General features: G+C 36.5%; 1 protein-coding gene and 1 long non-coding RNA gene across 6 annotated transcripts; both read right to left on the bottom strand.

The window, feature by feature from the left end:
• Positions 1 to 1,584: 1,584 nt before the first annotated feature.
• LOC147511344 (uncharacterized) lies at positions 1,585 to 5,893 on the bottom strand. Of its 4 annotated transcripts, none has more exons than XR_015219333.1 (8): positions 5,710 to 5,893; positions 4,879 to 4,971; positions 3,744 to 3,943; positions 3,450 to 3,516; positions 3,175 to 3,278; positions 2,964 to 3,070; positions 2,053 to 2,352; positions 1,585 to 1,920 (listed from the first exon to the last, which is right to left on the bottom strand). It is a non-coding gene; the product is annotated as an uncharacterized LOC147511344 (long non-coding RNA). The 4 variants fall into 4 exon arrangements; XR_015219335.1 differs by having other exon boundaries at positions 2,053 to 2,283; XR_015219332.1 differs by having other exon boundaries at positions 2,053 to 2,343; positions 5,710 to 5,784.
• An 84-nt stretch (positions 5,894 to 5,977) lies between these two features.
• EMB2423 (telomere length regulation TEL2 family protein) lies at positions 5,978 to 17,301 on the bottom strand. Of its 2 annotated transcripts, none has more exons than XM_086603058.1 (13): positions 16,201 to 17,301; positions 16,010 to 16,112; positions 15,763 to 15,940; positions 14,352 to 14,549; positions 13,800 to 13,960; positions 12,623 to 12,899; positions 11,580 to 11,794; positions 11,202 to 11,300; positions 10,585 to 11,105; positions 9,033 to 9,802; positions 8,290 to 8,488; positions 6,466 to 6,644; positions 5,978 to 6,374 (listed from the first exon to the last, which is right to left on the bottom strand). In XM_086603058.1, the coding sequence occupies exons 1-12, from the start codon at positions 16,375 to 16,377 to the stop codon at positions 6,501 to 6,503; spliced, it is 3,042 nt and encodes a 1,013-aa protein (XP_086459184.1). In that variant the 5' UTR covers positions 16,378 to 17,301; the 3' UTR covers positions 5,978 to 6,374; positions 6,466 to 6,500. The 2 variants fall into 2 exon arrangements, with proteins under 2 accessions (XP_086459184.1, XP_086459185.1); XM_086603059.1 differs by having other exon boundaries at positions 15,763 to 15,901; positions 16,201 to 16,900.
• Between the last annotated feature and the right edge of the window lie 1,919 nt (positions 17,302 to 19,220).

Below are 19,220 nucleotides of genomic sequence, written 5' to 3'. Positions count from 1 at the left end.
TATTCCTTATGTTGTAAAGTATATGTTTGTTTAAATCAATTTTTGACACTTAATTTCTCTATTAGCATTCAGGAAGGAAAAGAAATAACAACATAAACGTTTACAATGTTTCTCAAAAGTCTACTTCTTCAACTCTTTCTCAACATACTATCTCACGAGGGTTAGTACCTACTCGGCAACAATTGGCTCAACGCGCTCGCCAAGAAAAGAATCGTATGCAATGAGTATTCACCTCTCCAATGGATGTAGATGTACCTACTCCATAGAAAGGAAAACATTATCTTGGTTGAATGGATGTGCAATGTGGATTCTGTTCTGCCCTACATTGGAAAGATGAACAACTATCGAAGTCAACCAAAAACAAACCTCTATTTGGGATGTGCTGATTACAAGGAAAGATCAAATTGCCTTTGCTTTCTGAACTGCCCCCTGCCCTTAAATCATTGTATGAAGGATCTAATGCCAATGCGAGGTCATTTCGTGAGCACATTCGGTCATACAATGCGTGTAATGCTTTTACAAGTCTTGGTGTTAATCCAGACATGCGTGTATTGCATGGGCGTGGTCCAATATCATTTGTTATACACGAAAGACTCTACCATAGAGTCAGATCATACATAATCAGAAATAGCAACAGAGATGCATTGATAACATATCTTTTGTGCAGCTGCTGTTCGTTGCTCTTACTTTCAGCCATTACAAAATTTTATAAATTTACACCATTTACATTAAAAAACTGAAAAATAACATCATTTCCAATCAACAACAAGTTCTATGTACAACGAAAGAGTTGTGGGATAATACAACCCAGAACAACCTTTCTCCTCAAATCCTACAGTTTTCGGCCACCTTTAATTGACACCTCTACTCTGTCCATAATAAATTATTTCCTAATTGATTTACATAAACAAACAAAATATAACTGATAATGGATGTAAACTTGAAAAGATTAACACTTTTTTCCTAGAAAGCAAGAAACCATTACTAAATGCTCAATCATAATTTATTCATAGTGTAGCCAAGTATCATAATCTAATAACTAGATTGAAGCAATATTACGTGACAGCGAGATATACTAATTAATGATATTCATAGGAAACACATCAAAAATATTGTGAAACCCAATATAATATTCATATCTCATAGCTCTACATATAACATGTGGATAACGGTTACACAACCGAACTTGAGAAGATAAAGAACCGTCCGCATAAAAAATTAAGTAAAAGAAAATATAATATGCATATCTCATAGCTCTACATAGAATATGTAGATAACAGTTACACAACCGAATTGGAAAAGACAAAGAACAACACACATAAAAAATAAAGTAAAAACCAATCTAATATTTATACCTCATAGCTCCACATAGGTATTATAATTTTCATAATAATTTAATATAACGGCATCCGTTCATATAACGGGTTCGAAAACTAGTATATATATAATAGCAGTCCCTTTTCGAGCTCAATAGGACTGTCCACGTAAAGGAAGATTAAGAAAAAATAGGAGAAAAAAACTACAAAGTATCAGTCCGACGAAACTTAACCTCGAAAGATTCCTAATCTAAATCACACTTTCATATTTTTAAAAGGCTTGAATATTTAGAAACTCTATAAACTGTCAAGTTAATATATAATCGACTGTACTCATTATCTTCAAACAGATTGTTTCCACTCAAGGTTTGGGTATTTGATATCTTTATGAACTACTGTCAATTACAACATATTTTCCACCATAATACATCATTTTGAAGCGGCCTTTTGTTTTGATCCTTCAAGTTGTGCAGCTTACCCACCTTGAGCCCCATCTTCTTGCTTTAACTTCTTTTCCAATTTCTTACTTTCTCATGCCCTTCTTAGATCTCATCACGTGTATATGCAAGTATTCATATGTATCTAAAGTAGAGAAGAAGAACCTCTGACATATGAAAAATAAGAAGAGTCTTATTGAAAAAGGAAAGAATAATTGAAAAGAAATCAGAAAAATAAAAATAAAAAATAATAATTAAAATAAGAAAATTAGTTGAAGAAGTAATGGTGATTGGCTTACCTGTGAATGTTTTCCTGAATTGAAATTTGAGTACTCAAACATGAGTCCTACCAAGCTTCCATGACCTCTTTTCCTTCAAGAAAACTTTCACACTTGGCAAAGTAGAATGTTTCCACCCACAATCCACCGGTGACAGAACCAATAGCTTATCCCATATCATATTATGATACATATATGATGATGCCAAGTATTAATTTTTGATACCAAGTGCTTATCTCTATAATCTTCTCTCTGAATTTTTAATAGGCAAATATGTCGACCAAAAAGTGATGGTCCCCAACAGCAATGCACCTTCACATACTTGAAAGTGCATTTAATCAAAATAGTGGAAATTATACTAAGGAATGGAGAAGAAATCAAATTTTTGACAATTGAGGCAATACCTGTAGTGGAGACCTAGAAAATGTATTGACAAGATTGTTTGTTTGTTTGTTTTTTTTGATTGGTAAGCCTGTTTTTAAATGAGATACAAGATTGCTCTTGGATATACATACGTTGATTTTCCTTAAATTGTTGCTGCTAGAGTTTTTGAGATTAAATTGCATGATCTTATGACCGATTTGCAAAAGTGCAAAAAGATTTGGAAAAGCTTGGGCAGGTAAGTAATCTACTACTGAATAACTTTCTAAAAGTCATTTATTTTTTAATAGCAACCTTATTGTAATTTAAGTTAATTATTTTTTAATGTCTTTTAAGTTAACTTTTTTTTATAATAATTATTTCTTAAGTTCTCGCCTTTACTTCTATCATCTTACTAAGGAAATAAACAAGGTCACCTTCACATACTTAATCTCTATAAAGATACTAACCATAGAAAATGTACCAAGAGACCAATTCATAGATGCCTAAATGAACCAAACAACTAAGCAAACTATAAAATAACTCGCTGGAAGATAGGAATATACACATACCTAGCTTGAAGCTCTTGAGATCTTCTTGAAGGCCCTTCAAATGGCCTAGCCTAGCTCAATCTATCTTCATGCTGGAGCCTACTCCCCTTCTCACTTTCTTGGTTCAACTTCAAATAAGTAACCAAACTATAAGATAACTCGCTAGAAGAAAAGCGTAGTTTATCAGGCTTTGACATGTAGAAAAACCAAATAAGTTTGCTATTACACATACCTCACAGGAAGCACTTGGGAACTGCTTGAAGCACCTTCAAACAACCTAGCTTAGTTGTATCTTCATGCTTGAGACTACTCCACTTCTCACTTTCTTGAGTCCAACTTCCATTGACGACAATATAACGAAAAATCAAATCATGGAATATAGAAATAGAGAAAACAACGGAATACATCACGGAGATAGATCACAACAGAATACAAAAATTGGAATACATTGAGATAGATAGAACAGAACGGGGAAACAAGTGGAGAATATAGAGTAAGAAAACAAACCTTTGTCCATTGTTAGACATAGGTTCCATTTCTTCATGCAGCCCAAGCCAATATAAATTGAAAATATCTCCAAAAAAACAAAAGGATAAAATAACAGGAAATCAAAACGGGGAATATATAGACATACAGAAAACAGCATAATACAAAGAGGTGAATCCAACGAGATAGCGCACAACAACATCTTCCAACTGGCTGATCAATCATTATCTAAGAATGGAAATATAACCTATAGAGTAATAACACATGAAATAAAAAATAAGTAACGGAATTAAGATGTTAGAGATTCATTATTACCTCATTTCAATTATTAGCTCTTCAAGTGCAATGTGGTTTGGGAATAATGAGTAGAACGATGAGATCAAACTTGGGGCAATCGTTCTGCTCAAACACACCAACGGTGCAAATCTTCACCATGCAAACTCATAGTTAGTGGCAGCATCCTCTGCTGGCAGGGAATCATTGAGGGAGTGTATATGGTTGGGGCCCACCGGCACCTGGAAAAATTAATTATATAAAAATATAATCATAAATTTAAAAGTATGACACAAAATGCTCTCCTAAGCAAGTTAAAATTTTGACTCGGTGTTATTTTTCCAATACTTTACTTTGACGAGTTTCTATAATCGAAGAAGTAGTGTTAAAAGAAACAAGTTAACTGCAAGTATAAAATATAATACCTATGCAAAAAAATTGCACTTTGACACTTTGAGCTCATTGCTCAATCATGTACGCTACAAACATGAGTTCAAGAACACATCCTCGCTCACGCATGATAAGTTAAAAAAACAATCGCTTGCAAATATGTCAAAAGTGTATTTCCATGCATGTTGAAATAGCACTAATATATATATATATTACAGAAGATCAAGAAGAGTTTTCTTTCAGATCAACGGAGTGAAACAGAACATCTCCTATGGTGATGTGGCAAACGAACAAAACAAGAGGGAAACTAAAGGAGTTTTTATATATAAAAAAAGGTGATGTAAATACTCCTGTTGAACTTAATATAAAGGGAATTAGGAGCAATAAATCCCTTCCCAATCCTACAATAACCTACAACTTTGAACTTAATCATGTTTAAGTTATGCTACAATACACGTCTAGAAACTGACCATGCACCACTTTTCTATAGAAAGTGAGTATTAACTTCCGAGTCCAATCTCAGACCATTGAATCACATAACATTGGTCAAAGGCCCCAAGAAAGGGATACAAAATCAAGCTTGATCCAAAAGGAGGTTTCTAATAACACAAAAAAACATGAGTTTTCATTTTAGATGGTTTTTAAATCAGCAAGAACAATTACTAACTTATGCAACTGAAAAATTACCTATTGAAATGTTATTGATACTATATTCATATCTAACCATGATTTTTCATTTGAAAATATAGATGTAGGACACTTTGTGAAGACAAAATAGTGCACATACCTTTTGTCCAAATAGAGTAGTAAACTCGGCAACGGAAGCGGAATCGGTATCGATTGCTTTGCATATGACGAATCTATATATCTCAAGTAACACCTACAGGATAAACACAAAAAATCATAATAACTAGTATACTACCAATGCAGTGGGGCGTGAGCGGAGCCCCTGCGTATGCTATGGTTATTCAACAAATTCACTCACCCAGTTCAAAATAAACAAACACAGCCTTCAAAGTGAATAGCACCACCTCACTGATTTACTTAAAATAACAGAGAATAGCATTTTAAGGTAGAACCCCATTGAACTTTTAAGAAAAAAGAGTTAAAAGATTAGTTAAATGGACAATGAAGTTGATTAGGTTAAACTTAAGGGTACGATAGTTTTTTTTTCAACCTCATTGTATTATAGGTTGTTGCTCACAAGCTAAGTAACTAGGTATAGAGCGCAAGAGCATCTAGGTACAACCACTAGGCCCTGACCACTCTAGCTACTGGACACTCACAATACCTTAAGACAAAACTGTATTGAGATTTTCACAGAGAAGAGGTATGTAATTTGAAGAGTGACCTATTGTGGGGAAAGTTTACAAAAAAAAAAAAAAAAACCCAGAGTTAAGATTCGCACGGAAACAAATTGGGTTATTTTTTCTTATATCAAGTTCGAAGTTTAAAATGGGGACTGATGTTCGAACCTTTAGCAAACAAATTTCTTGAGATTCAATAAATTGTGGATTCTAAACTGCAATGAAACTAGTAAGGAAAATTCAACACTTAATACAAATTAAATTTAAGGAGGGTTATAATTTAAATGAAAGAAATAGGAAAAAGAACTAACCCTCGTATTAATGGAACTAAAACTACAAAAACAGCCTTGATTGTGTCTTTACATCGCCAATTTCGTTGCCTCCAAGAGTTTCTTTTAGATTTTTGGCGGAGAGAACAAGTGATAGAGGAGTTGAAGACTTGAGAGAAGAGAGTTTTGGCGGAGAGAAATGGGGAAAGATAGACAGAAACCAACCAAACGATATTTTGGGCCACATACCCTCTCTCGGCCCAGAACGTTCACTCCGCTCACTTGATAATTCACTATAGAGGTATAGAAATACTAGCACAAAAAAACTTCGTTCTATTTTTCTTTACTTCTTTATACAATTTTGCTGATTCTCTATAGACACCAGCCCAGCCACCCACCAAGTACAAAGAAAAAGTACATGTACACCATAGTTACATAATTACATTAATACCCACCCCAAGCAAATACAAGAAAACGCCTACAAACTTAATCAGAAAAAAGCAAATGCCTACAATCTACTAGTGAATCTCCCACCCCTTCATTCGGATTAGCCACCCGAACTTCTCCCCTACAGACTCTAGCCTCCATCCCTTGTGTTTACCCTGCGCCACGACAATCTCCCATTTCAAACAACTCATACTTGGCTGAAGATGCTTCTTCAAGTTATTTCTGCTCGATCCACCTGAATATAACCCTGATATGCCCCCCTACGCAAATAATAAACATGTGATTACTTTTTGTAAAACAATTAGTACCAAGATGAGGACATAAATGCTTCGGAGTCGTGGAAGAGAGTACCTGAACAACATACTTTAAAGTCGATAATCTGTATCTCAAAACGTGATTCTGATTGCTGGTTTCGATAATATATTTGAGATACTGACACCTTTTTCCTTCGGAGTAAAATCCATTGTTTGAAGTGCACGAGAAGCTTCGCGAGCCAATTCAGCATGAAGTTGAAGACATGTCATGGCCATCTATGCAAGAACATTTAGTTGGTTATGACAATGTAAATTAGTAATGGAAACATAGAGAGCTTAAATTTCCGAAGAGAGAATAAGCAGAAAGAACAACGGAGACAAATTACATAACCATTTTCATATAAATTGCATCGCAGTGAAGTTATTGCCACCTGAATGGCATTATAAATATATATTTGTAGTCTAGGATTTCCTTGAACTTGACGCCTAGAAATTGAAATGTAAGATATGTTGTCGAGCAGATGTGATTAAACTGTTATCAAGTTCTAGCCAATGTTTCATTAGTAATGGGCACTTTTGCCGTTGGACTCCAGGTTCTAAGAAGGCAAGTGACAAACTTATTTGAGACAGGCTCTTGACACTGAGATTGTGATAATCTCCAAAAATACATCTTTGTTGTGTTTGGTTTGCAAAAACAGAGAACATATATTCCTGGAAGAGTAAATGCACAATATTCCACCTTCCTCTGCATGCCTGGGCATTACGTACGCCTTGCTTGAGGGATTTCATATGAGAATATATTATTATGAAAAACTCAAGCAATCTATACGCATATTATCAGCGCTGCAAGTCACATAACTTCCTCACGCAACTCCACCATTTCTGTTCTTTGAAATTATTACCTTGTTTTTTAATACAATCAACAACAATTATGCGTCGTAGCATGAGCATCTATTATATGTGTAAGCATCTGTATTACATCTATTTTTGTACATGCTTGATCTGCTAGGTACCTCATGTATTTATTCACCTCTAGACGGAAGAATATACAGCTAAAATTCTACCATTTTACCTGGTAGCAGATTAGTTTCAGCACTACTGATCCTGATCTACCTCAACTTCTTCTTCTGATAATATTTCACCAGCCAACCCGGTTCCACTTCGGAGAACCCATACTTTGTGTTGATTGGGTGGGTTTACCTCCAGTTTGTGGGTTGAACCCTCAATGCTTCGGGTTAAGGGTTGGCTGAGCCCCTGCTTGAGTGTCAGCCTTTTGTCCATCACCCAGTCTCAATAATAATGCACTCTATCCCACCTAGCTACAATCTCTATAATTTGACCCCCAATAAGGCCGGGCCTTAACATAGGTCTCTGGAACCCTATCAAATGCCTTTGATTCCCCTCAAGCCCTATGTTCTACAAGACTGAGAAAGGAAGCAAACTCCAGACACAGCCAAGTGACCCCCGTATCCAAGTTTCTAAAGCAGTCCAAATTCTCCAAGACAAAGATCAACACAACAATACATGGTCCACCAACACCCTTCCCTCCTATACAAATTACAATAATTGACTATGATTCTTATTTGTCTCCCTAGGTTTAACAACAGTAACTAGTGCGAATGCATTCCAAAGAAGCACAGGTGCAGAGAAAGGAAATTTAACTAGAAAAAAAATTGAAACCGTAGCCCAGAATAATGAATTTCACCCAAATCTAGAGTATGCTACCCAAATTGAGATTAGTCAAACGATGAGGTTGGATATGTGCTCTTTTAGGGAGAGAAAAGAGTGAGCTGTCTATTGTATTGAAACATTAATAACCGTATTTCAATGTGTAAGACGTTTGAAACATGTTATTTCAACAACGTTTTCCTTGTCAAGACAGTGCAGAACATGAGAGGAATTTGATTCAAAAGGCACTTACAGATGCACATTCAGTGTCAGTGTCAGATTCAGCAACATGAAGTGACCACGTGCGTATCCATTCAAGCCCTTTAGAAATCTCAGGGTTTCCTTCAAGCAAGGCAGTCGCTACAGATGACGGATGAAGTGCTATCAATACACATGAAGCTGCAAAGATAACAGATCGTCTGACATATGCTTCCGCGTGATGGGAAACCTCCCTGAAACAAATACAATGGACAAAAATTAGATGGTGGTGAAAGACTAAAAGTTATTCAGTAAGACAAATCAACTGTACTCCAATGGTGATTCAGAGGATAAGCGTTTATATACACATGACCAAATGCAAGATGAAAGAAGTATATCATTTGACAGATGGGATTCCTTGCTTGGCCAAGCATGATCAAAGTTTGTAGTTCTTTGTTTTTATTTTCATTCTTCTCGTATTTCTCTTGTTTTCATATATCCCCATGTTGTATATCAGTGGGATACTTCATCCTACATTGTTGATATTTTGATCATATATATAGAGACACACTTTGCCAAGCAAAATAAAAACCTGGGAGCTCTTTGAAGCCAAAACTCAACCTAGATCGAGATCATTGACTTCTCACTGAACAATTCACAATGCTGTAGAAAATCTTCCATGTTAGCCTATCTCGACAGTGCTAGTTCAGCGCTAAATATTTAGATATGCACCAACACCGATATGGCATTCAAAAACCATATCCAAATTATATGACGGTTCGACAGCAAAAATCTTACCTAGAGCTTAACAGATCGAGAAAATGAGGAGCCAAAGCTGAAGCTTCTGGATGCATGGCTGTACATTTCATACAAATACCAAGCATATAAATAAGTCTCCCAAGAACAACAAAATCTGCACCAAGCAAGTCAACACCATGCCTCTTCTTATCAAAACCCTGCATAGCTGGGAGCATAAATGCAGCTGCATACAAAGGAAAGTTGTTTTTTGACTGTTCCACCTGATATTCTTGTCTCTTGGCTGAATGTAGACTCCATTTGCGGGACTTCCCTTTCTTGACCTGACTGGGTCTCAAAGGAAGTTCCCTCTCATATTGATATGACCAGCGTAAAGGAGTTCCTGTATCTGAGATTTCTTTCCAAGCACCTGCTCCAGGAGGCCCTACACTAGGGGGCAAGAACCATGGTTGGGTCTCTGATATTGTTGATATAAGGCCCTTTTGCTGATTATTTGTTTTTATGCATCTTGCATCAGCAAGCTCCTGTGCAGCATCAGTCATAGTCTCAAGTATAAGGATGCGTTGACTGATATCCACATTAGGTGAGTACAATAGCTTGTTAAAGGCGTCCAAAGATTCAAATGGACATGTGACAAGCAATGCAATCAGAGCTTTTTGCCTTTTTTCTTCTGCAGTTTCTTCTTCTCCTTCAACAGTCAAATCTGAGCAACGAACCTGCACAAGTGCTCTGACAAGCTCGCCCGATACATGTTTAAGTTCATCAGGTGATGCTCTAACTAGATTCTCAGCAACATCTAATGCTCTTTCCACCTGCAAATTAAGAAGCATTCAGCTCATTCACAATGAAAAACTAACAGTTCCCAAGCTAGAGGGAATCAGAATAGCACTTTATAGAGAGCACAGTGGCACTATTAGAGATGGATGCTAGTGTGGTTAATAGACCACTAATATCTTAAACAAAATACCAACCATGTTGATGAACAAATCCACCCACTGTACTTCGCCCTAGGACTGTCTCTCATGCTCTATTTTACCATTCACCGTAAATAGCACCATTTTTCCCACTTTGATGACTGAACGTTCCATGGAGATAGTGTTTATTTCAATCAACGGTCTCATTTTACTTTGGAAAAACATTTGGGAGGAACGGGGAGACATACTGCTTGGGTTTTTGTGTTCAGATGGGGTTCAATTTGGGCAGTGCGTAGAATGACTGAACAGGTGGATATTGGAGTTGATTTTTTTTTTCGATAATAAATATTGGAGTTGATTGTTTCTGTTTTGTTGTGCGTTTTCTTTGTTGAAAACTTGTACTGTAGGATATCTCATCCGACTTTTAAGCATCATTATTTATCATTCCAAATATGTAACTATCGTTCCCAGACAGAACAGGAAAAACAGCTTAGAAATGATAGTTTATAGATGGTAATATGGTATGCATCTTGACGCATAATATGCACCACATAGGGAGTCAATGTCAGAATCCATGAACGGCGTATCAGTAGAAAACAATGCTTACTATATATGCATGTGGATCATCAGGTTAAACCAAGATTCCTATTCTAAGAACAAAGATAAAATTAACAACTTACTCCATCTGGATCATCAGGTTTCCGTAATGCCCCAACTAAGTCAACAAGTTGCGCAAACTTTTTTTTCAGGTGTGTGTCATCATCGGACAAGTCATACGGCTGTAAGGATGAATCACTCATTTCCGAAGTCTCACTTGCATCATCATCTTCATCCTCATCATAAACGTGCTCACTGTTTAGTGTTGCTGGATCAATTATCTCAAAGGGGTCAACCAACTTGAAATTGGAGAGGTTCTTATTTGTATTTTTAACTTGCATTCTGTCAAATGCTGCATAACCGACTTTTTCATTTGACATAGAGGTGGGAGACGTTTCTGTCTTATCCTTGGCCTTTCCTCTGCTAGGTGAAGTAGCTAAACTCTTTCCATTATCAGGAGTGAACCCAAATTCCCAGTCAATTGTTTCTTCAGTGCAACTATCATCAAGGTAGAGGGGATTATTTGGGTCAACTACTTTGGAGAAAACCAAAGCAACACAGCCAGCCATTCTTCGCACTAAATGAATAGGGCTCTCTAATCTGCCTGCAACAATCAAGAATCAGGATAACTATAAGAAACACATAATAACCACTCAAACCACCGAATACTCTGCCAAAACTAGTAAGAATAAAGTCATACAGCCGACCCCTTGTAGAATCGAATGCATCACATCCTTGGTTGCTTCTAATTCATCCTTCGACATCTTCTCCATAAGAAGGCCCACTGTCGCAGTTACATCTGAATACTTGTGAAGGGTTAACAAAATTTTAAAAGAAATACATAACAAGGACCTTTTAATGTGTGGCAGAGTGACCTTAACAGAACTGACACAGAGTATCAGAGCTCACCAAAGCTCAGCAATCAAGATATAATTACAAATTCTAATAGGCTGAGAGATGTATTCGAAATGAATCAGGCATAAAAGGATCATACTTGCATTACTTCTTAACTTGTGTAAAAGGACCAGTCAATGTGATGATGTCTGGGGAGATACAAATTAAAAGGCATGAAGGATACAAGCTTGTTGCTCCATTGGAGCTCTTTGGACAAACTCATGCTTGGACCATACTTCAACCATGCACTGCACCCTGTCTAAAAGGCCCTTATTATGTTCACCTTTCGTCAACCCATTCGTTGTGGGTGGGCATTCAAGAACAGCAAACTGAAGAATCCATCTCAAGCAACATAGACGAAATATTTTCCACAGCAAAAACTTGTCAACAAACATTGACCTAAATATGGAAAATTGTGAGGATCAGTATACCATAGTCACAATTGGTAAGGGTACTCTCTAGGAAAATAAAGAATATGACAGCATTGCTTAAAGATTAAAAATGAAAACAAAAATTCATAATACCAACAGTGAAATAGTTAACTCCAAGTACGATAATTTCTGATAGGCACAACTGACGAAGCATCCATACAAGGTGTAGTAGATACCAGTAATTGTATCTTTTCATTTAGGGCGGTGGTATTAGCAGTTGAGCACCATCAACTATGGTAATGGCACCCCTTTCTTGAATCCACTGGTATTGGCACCCCACTATTAATCAATAGAGTAGTTGTACACCAGATACCGCATCCAGAGAGTTCGTTCTTCTCATCTCATCCTACATTGTACTCTCTTTTTCACTCTTTAATTACATATAATGCACCCATATTTTTACCGTTAAAAAAAAAAAACTATTGTAAATTGTAATCAAGGTATTTCTCTAGTTTTTTGTCAAGGACTTTCTCCTTGTATCCAGGTTTATACAGCATTCTTCTAGATTTAGCCATCCCCTTGTCCAAAACTTGTGGATGTGTGGCGTAATTTTATCCCCAACTACTAGAACTCAATTTTTCCTAGGTCCCAAACACTTAGTTATATCTGATACCCAATTTCTCCTACCCCAACAATCCCCACACAACCACAGAAAAATCTCAGATGTTTTAAGTTCCCATTTCTTAACTAAGGTAGAACCATATTGAGTCATCGTAATTATGCTCAGATATGAGTGATATCACAGTGTAGCTCAGCAGCATTGAGAAAAGCATGCATAGCATATATAGCAACTGACCTGATAGATGCTTGGGTTTTGAAAGTTCGGTGAAACAAAATCCAGATACACCAGTATGCTTCAACATCACTTGCATTTTCAGCATAAAGATGACGCAATAGCTGTTCAGACATTCTTTCCACAGCATATGGGTCTTTTACTGCCTCCAGAATTTTAATCCAGAACTGGGCTTTTGACTCGGATTCGATCAGATTAGGATCAAGAGAATCAACACTTGATGATAAGAAGCTCTTCACAAGTTTAAGAATTTGAGGGATCATTTCAGCTATCAGAATATCTGGGTATAAAAGTAGAGAACTGAATTGTCAGTTGTGAGAGAACTGAAAATAGGATCTCTAACATCAAGATTTTAAAACAATAAATGGTGACACATGGTTCCTTCACTTGAGCACAATATGCATTTCAAGTTTTCCATTATGGTTGAGTATCTATTTCGTTTTTCATCTGGTCGTCATACTATTACAGAAGTGACTAGAGAAGTTTGATAAGTTCCAAGTCAGAAACTTATATGAACAAGCACATCAAAGAGAATGCTGAAGATAAATGGATGTAGCACCCATCTCTTCCCATGCCTTTTTTAATTATTTACTTTCCAAATTAATATACTTTACAGTTTCAATATCTCTTGTAAAAAAGGCAAAGAAAAAAAAAGGGTTTGTCAACAGAAAGTTAAAACGCAGTGAGCAGCACTCAACCCAAAGGAAAAATGATCGTGGAAGCAATCAAGCAGGAATTCCAAAAAGTGGAGGGGGGAGGGGGAGGGAAGACCAGAGACAAAAATTTCCCCTTACTTAACAGAATGATATTTTGATGTTACTCCACAGCCCACATTTTACATGTGGCTAGCAACTTCACATAAAAGAATACTGAGAATGTGAAAAAAGGTTGTGTAAATCAGAAATTACTTTCTTGAAAAGATCATCCAAAAGTTTTTAGAACATATATTTGAGTGATTAGATTATATACTATATTCAATGCTAATTTTGGCATAAACTAACATTTTCTAACAAGTTGAGGGAACTTGCATTCATAATTCACAAGCATTGCACAAAATATTAGGCTATTTCTATTTTCAAACGGAGTTTTCTGATTGTTTTTAAGCAATTAGAATGTACTACATCCTGCTACATCTACCATATGCCCCAATATAAGCACACTATGACAACGTCCAGATCACCTGCAGACCCACGGCGACAAATGCGGGCAAATGTTTCCCCAACAAAGAACAAGGTAGCATCCACAACACTTCGGTCCAAAATATGTTTTGTATCACAGAGTTCTAGTGCACCATTTTCTGCCCCAGCGAGAAGTTGAATACAAATCTGCTTGAAGAACAAGCTAACATAATTCTGTTAAGTATTAACAGTAAACCAGATAGAAGAAAACAGAGCAAATAACCTAAAAATAAATTATGCAAACTCCTGGAATTCGTCTTAATTTTTCTTTCTTCTTCTTTTTCTCTAGTTGATTTTATCTTATGCGAAAGAATAGATTATAATTAGTAAAGTAGAGAATGTTACACTGCTATAATATTACACTCAACTGTGTAAAAGGATTACATTCTCCCACCCAAATACCAGGTCCTCATGTCTCACTCCTCTTAATTTAGTACCCAAATATCCCCTACTTAATATCCTCTTAGTTATATCAAATGTGAACAGAAAGAAAATGTGCATAACGATATCAAATATCATTATTCACTATCCACTAAAAGAATTTTAAAGGATACTGTGAAGAAAGTTCAGCAGAGGCCCCCAGTCGCGCTTTGTCAGGAATGGACACGACTTGCTGTGCAACCCTAGATATGAAGACCAAGTTATCTGGCTTGAGCCTTTCACTAGCAAAATCTTCAGATCTCGCGGAAGCCCCAAATTCCCTGGCCATATGGAGTACCCCATCTTTTTCAAGCAAGCGCAATACCAGTATCCTGTCATGAAAGGATCACCTCTGTAGGTAAATCTTAAAAGTAATATGAAAAATATGAAAAACAAAAAAGAAAAGAAAGATTAGACTTCTCCAAAAGGTTCATTTTCTTGTTTGGGCGTTAAAAGATTGAACATCTTAATGTAGGGAAACAGATAAGTTACAATGTAGAAAGAGGTTGCCTGCAAGCCATAGGCATACATGTATCGTCATTATATGCCACTCCCAACCAAAACAAGTGAATCATGTCTGGAGACAATATTTTTTTTCCCTCCAGAGTACATGTTCAGTGCCAAATTACCGCAACCATTTATTGACAGAGCAGGAATCATAATCTGTATCTCCTTCACTTCTGGAAACCCTTCGAGCTTGGGAAAACACACCCTATTCCAACTAACAAGGTGATACTGACGATTTTCCTCGAGACCACGTGTTACAATCAAATCTATGGGCAACACTCACAGGAGCCAAAAACAAGGAAATGAGGTAAATTGGAAGGATGGATAGGAACTCATATAAGGAACACCCTACCGGCCTATCGACCTATCCATACTGTGTGATTACGCTACAAGTTCTTGATCACCATATTCTTTATAATCTTATGATAAATACTCAACACCCGGTAATAGCTGAAGATAGGAAGAATAGAGAGAACACCAGAATCACTGATTCTTTGATCTGCCAATCTCACCCACGGTGTACTAGCACTCTTATTAAGGTTGACTTTCAACACCGAAATAGCTTCGAAACAAGCCAAATGACCTCAAAAGGTATCCCAGAGGACTAATTGTGTTCCCTACAGTTGTGTCATCAACAAACTGAAGATATGAATGAGGATCTGGTATCTCAAAAAAGAAAATGTGACATTGGAAGGATCCTACAGAGCTTCAACCACAATGATAGGGAGAAACAATGAAAGTGGGTACCTCAATCCCTAATCAGCTTCACAAAATGGAAAGTCTTACATCAATTGCCTATCTAATAACCCACTTAACTAAAACCCTATCAAATCAACTTGTTGAAGCTATTGATATTACTAAAGTAAAAAATCTTTGAAGCATAAGGATGATTAGCTTACATCAGTAAGAAATACCTAAAATAGTGCTAGAAGAATTAGTTTTTGTCTTTTTGACATGAAATGCATTTGAAAAATAAAATAACAATAATCGCCTTTTATTCCAAAAAAAAAACAACAACATGAAACTAGCAACAAATACCTCTCTGCATTTGAACAGACAGCATTAAAGTCGACGTCTTCATTCTTAATTCCACTCGGTGATAAACCAGGAACTACAGCTTGAACAACCTCAATAGAAGGCCCGTTAAGGAAGAAAGAATCGTAGACATACTTTCGTGCTGAAAAAGGAAAACACGCTAACCAATTGGAAGCAACATCTGCCATGTAGAATATCAGTATGACGACGTTAACAGTAAGGATGGTGCCATAATCAATAATAAACTTACTGTAGATTAAAAATCTAGCAAGAGCTGGAAATGCAAGTCCATGATAAAAAACATGTCTCCATTCATCAATTTCCAACGTGGATGGAACCACAGCATTGAGGACCTGATATATGATATGATATAGTAATACTAATTATTATATAAACACATTTTAATAAAGCTATAGTTAAGTAGAGTAGAGAATAACTGACCTGGTCTCTGTAGCGACTATCTATACTACCTACGATAAGAGAAGAATCCAACGGGAAGAGAAGGATGGAGAGAGAGTGAAGAGAGGAGATGACTTGGTCAACATGTTTTGCTTCGTTTATGGAAGAAATTGTTTCTCCAACTTTCTCAACTAATTTTCTTTCTACTTCTTTCTTCATATTCTTCTGCTCTTCTGTCCACTTGAACCGGCTTTTACTAAGAAGTCGAACCGGTTTGGGATTAATATGTTCTCTCCACGAAACAATAACAACATAGAAAAATTTGTACTAATTCAGCACTAATTCGTTGTTTCTGTATGTAGGGTTTTTTAGACATTGGTCCTAGTTTTACTATGGTAATTAGACTTTAGTTCATAAATGCTGAAATATTAGGTTTTAGTCCTACTTATGCTGCTTGACTGTCAGTCAGTTGAGTTGACTACGGTCATGCTGCTTGGTTTTTTGATATGTCTTGCGCGTGACTCTCACACGTTTACTAGATAACACGGGGTGTTCATTTGGACCCAAAACCCGACTTGAAAAACAGACCAAAAATCGACCTGTACCCCCCAAAACCCGACCCAAACATATTTTTCAAGCATATTTTTTCACACCGTATCAAATATTTGGTTTCGGGTATTGTAGTATCAATTGTGGTCTGTAGGTTTACAGTTAACAAGTGCGACCATTCCTCAAACACTTAAAGGCCACAATTAAGAACGCCCAATCATCATCCTCATCCTTGTTTCCCACCACCACCACCTTCGGCACCCCACCAACATTAGACCATGCTCCTTGAACGCACAACATCAAAACCTCAAAATCAATATATCAAACCCAAAAAATCAGACCCCATTAACTGAAAACTCAATAAATACAACCACATCGACACGAACACGGAACCTAGAAGGAGGTATCGGCAACAACAACTATGATATGGGAGTTCATCATTTTTTAATTTTTATGTTTATATGGGAGAGTTGAAATTCTTTTCGTTTTGAGAATGGGTTTGGTGGTTCCTTGTTTATTTTTAGTTGGAGAATTGGAAGAGTGTACTTTGGTCTTTTTCAGTGTTTGATTGCCTTGATTTACAATTGTAATTGTGATGAAACGGGTTGAAGAGAAGACATAAAGTAAAATGGGTTTGTTTAAGTTATTGGGGCGAAATTGAGTTGTTAGATCACATTGATCTAATTACAGACCAACACGTGGCAAATCAACATTTACTAGTCTAATTACGCATACTATGGTAATTAGACTAGTAAGCGCGTGAGACGCATGCTCAAGGGGCATTCTTACCATTTCAAAAGAGCATGCAACATGACCACAGTCAACTAAATTGACTAACGGTCAAGTAGCAGAAGTAGAATTAAAACCTAATATTTCAGTATTTCTAGACCAAAGTCTAATTACCATAGTAAGACTAGGACCAATGTCTAAAAAACCCTAATCTTTTCGTGACGAGCTTGCAAAAAAAAATATAAATCTTGAGCCTTCCTTATTAATGCGTAGTAACGGTTAGTATTAAAACAATGGAGCAATTGCATATTCTGGGACTAAACTATCAACAAATCGATAACTTGGTGGTAGCCTGGTAGGGGTGTACGTAAAACGGGCTACTCCGCCCTCAAACCATAAAGCCCGTATGACTTGAGGGTTGAGCCAGCCCGGCCCTCTCATGTAGTAAGGGGCGGGCCTATGACGGCTAATGCTAAAATTGTGAAGCCCTAACCCTTACCTCAACCCTCTCTTTAGAGAATTGAGAGTCAGCCAGAAAGTCGGGTTTGAGGGCCAAGTTTGATTACTCTCTTAAGCTCTTTATTTATAGTATAATCTTGCTAAATTGATACGCAATAAATTAATTATCACGTTTAAATAATAGGTTTTCTCAATCTTGACTTTGGTTAATGTACTTAATTAATAATTTGGTTAAAATTTGTATGTAATATAATAAAATTCAAAAGTTTCGTTCTTAGGTTTTATGTGTCGATGTATTCCATGAATAAATAAGAAATACATATGAGACCAAAAATATGATGTGGTGTTGTAGGTTGTAGAATAACTTGTGTTTGATTAGTTGAAGTTGATTAAAAACTTCATTACCATATACCAAGGATCATATCACTTACATCACTCTGATTTATATTTTATTCTTACTTATACATGGAGAAGTAACTTGGGTTCATATCCCGACATGGAACAATTTGTTATTTTGAACTAGATTTTTCATGTAACGTTGGAGGAACCTACATAAATCACTAACTTCTGTAAAACATATTTTTCATTTTGCTATTTATACAATTACGTACTTTTTAACACAATATTAATAAAATTACATAGAAAAGTTGTGAGGGCCGCCCTCATGCTTTCACATCTAGGCCCTTACCCTCCCTTCAAAACATGAGGCTCAACCCGACCCTCGAATTGTAGGAGGGCTTAAATTTGAAGGCTTTTTCAGCCCATGGGCCGGGCCGAGGGCTTGAGGGTCTTTTTTACACCCTTACTTGGTGGTCACTAGTAAATATGCATGGTTTTTCACTTACGAGGGTGACTACAAGGTTTTTCAGTTGCAGGAGCAGTCTGAACGTGAATGTTAAATGGGTGTTGTTGTTGTTGGGTTTCTATATTCATGTGAAGTCTAAATATTAACTTTTGGCAGGCTTTCTTTGAAGGGTCCCCTCTCTTGAACAGACATGTTCATGGACGGTTTATATAGTGTCTTAAACAGTTTTTTAATTTACGTTTGTTAACTTGTTTAACGGACGCCGCTATATAAGTTGTGCAAGAGCTGCTCAAGACACCATATAACATGTCCGTTTAAGAGAAAGTCTGTCACGTTTGGTTCTTATTTTGTACAACTTTAGATTGTTACTTCAGGCTAATGTGTGTCAAGCAAACTTGTACGATATGCACAACCTCTTCAATCACATTGTTATAGAATTCTAATGACTTCCAATATACAAAAATGAGCCTTCCAATATACAAAAGTTAGTCTTCAAATAATTGCATTTTAAGTTACATTT

The sequence above is a fragment of the Coptis chinensis genome, chromosome 3 (assembly GCF_015680905.1).
Source record: "Coptis chinensis isolate HL-2020 chromosome 3, ASM1568090v1, whole genome shotgun sequence".
NCBI lineage: Eukaryota > Viridiplantae > Streptophyta > Magnoliopsida > Ranunculales > Ranunculaceae > Coptis > Coptis chinensis.
The sequence above is the reverse complement of the archived record's forward strand: the minus strand, read 5'-3'. Positions and strand labels throughout refer to the sequence as shown.

What these genes read in the sequence shown, in the direction of transcription:
- EMB2423 (XM_086603058.1), bottom strand. Translation starts at nt 16,377, where the DNA reads ATGAAGAAAGAAGTAGAAAGAAAATTAGTTGAGAAAGTTGGAGAAACA. An exon ending in TTGTCGCCGTGGGTCTGCAG is followed by an intron (nt 12,900 to 13,799) that starts GTGATCTGGACG and finishes TTTTATACCCAG; the next exon opens with ATATTCTGATAGCTGAAATG. An exon ending in CTGACACTGAATGTGCATCT is followed by an intron (nt 6,645 to 8,289) that starts GTAAGTGCCTTT and finishes GTTCTTGCATAG; the next exon opens with ATGGCCATGACATGTCTTCA.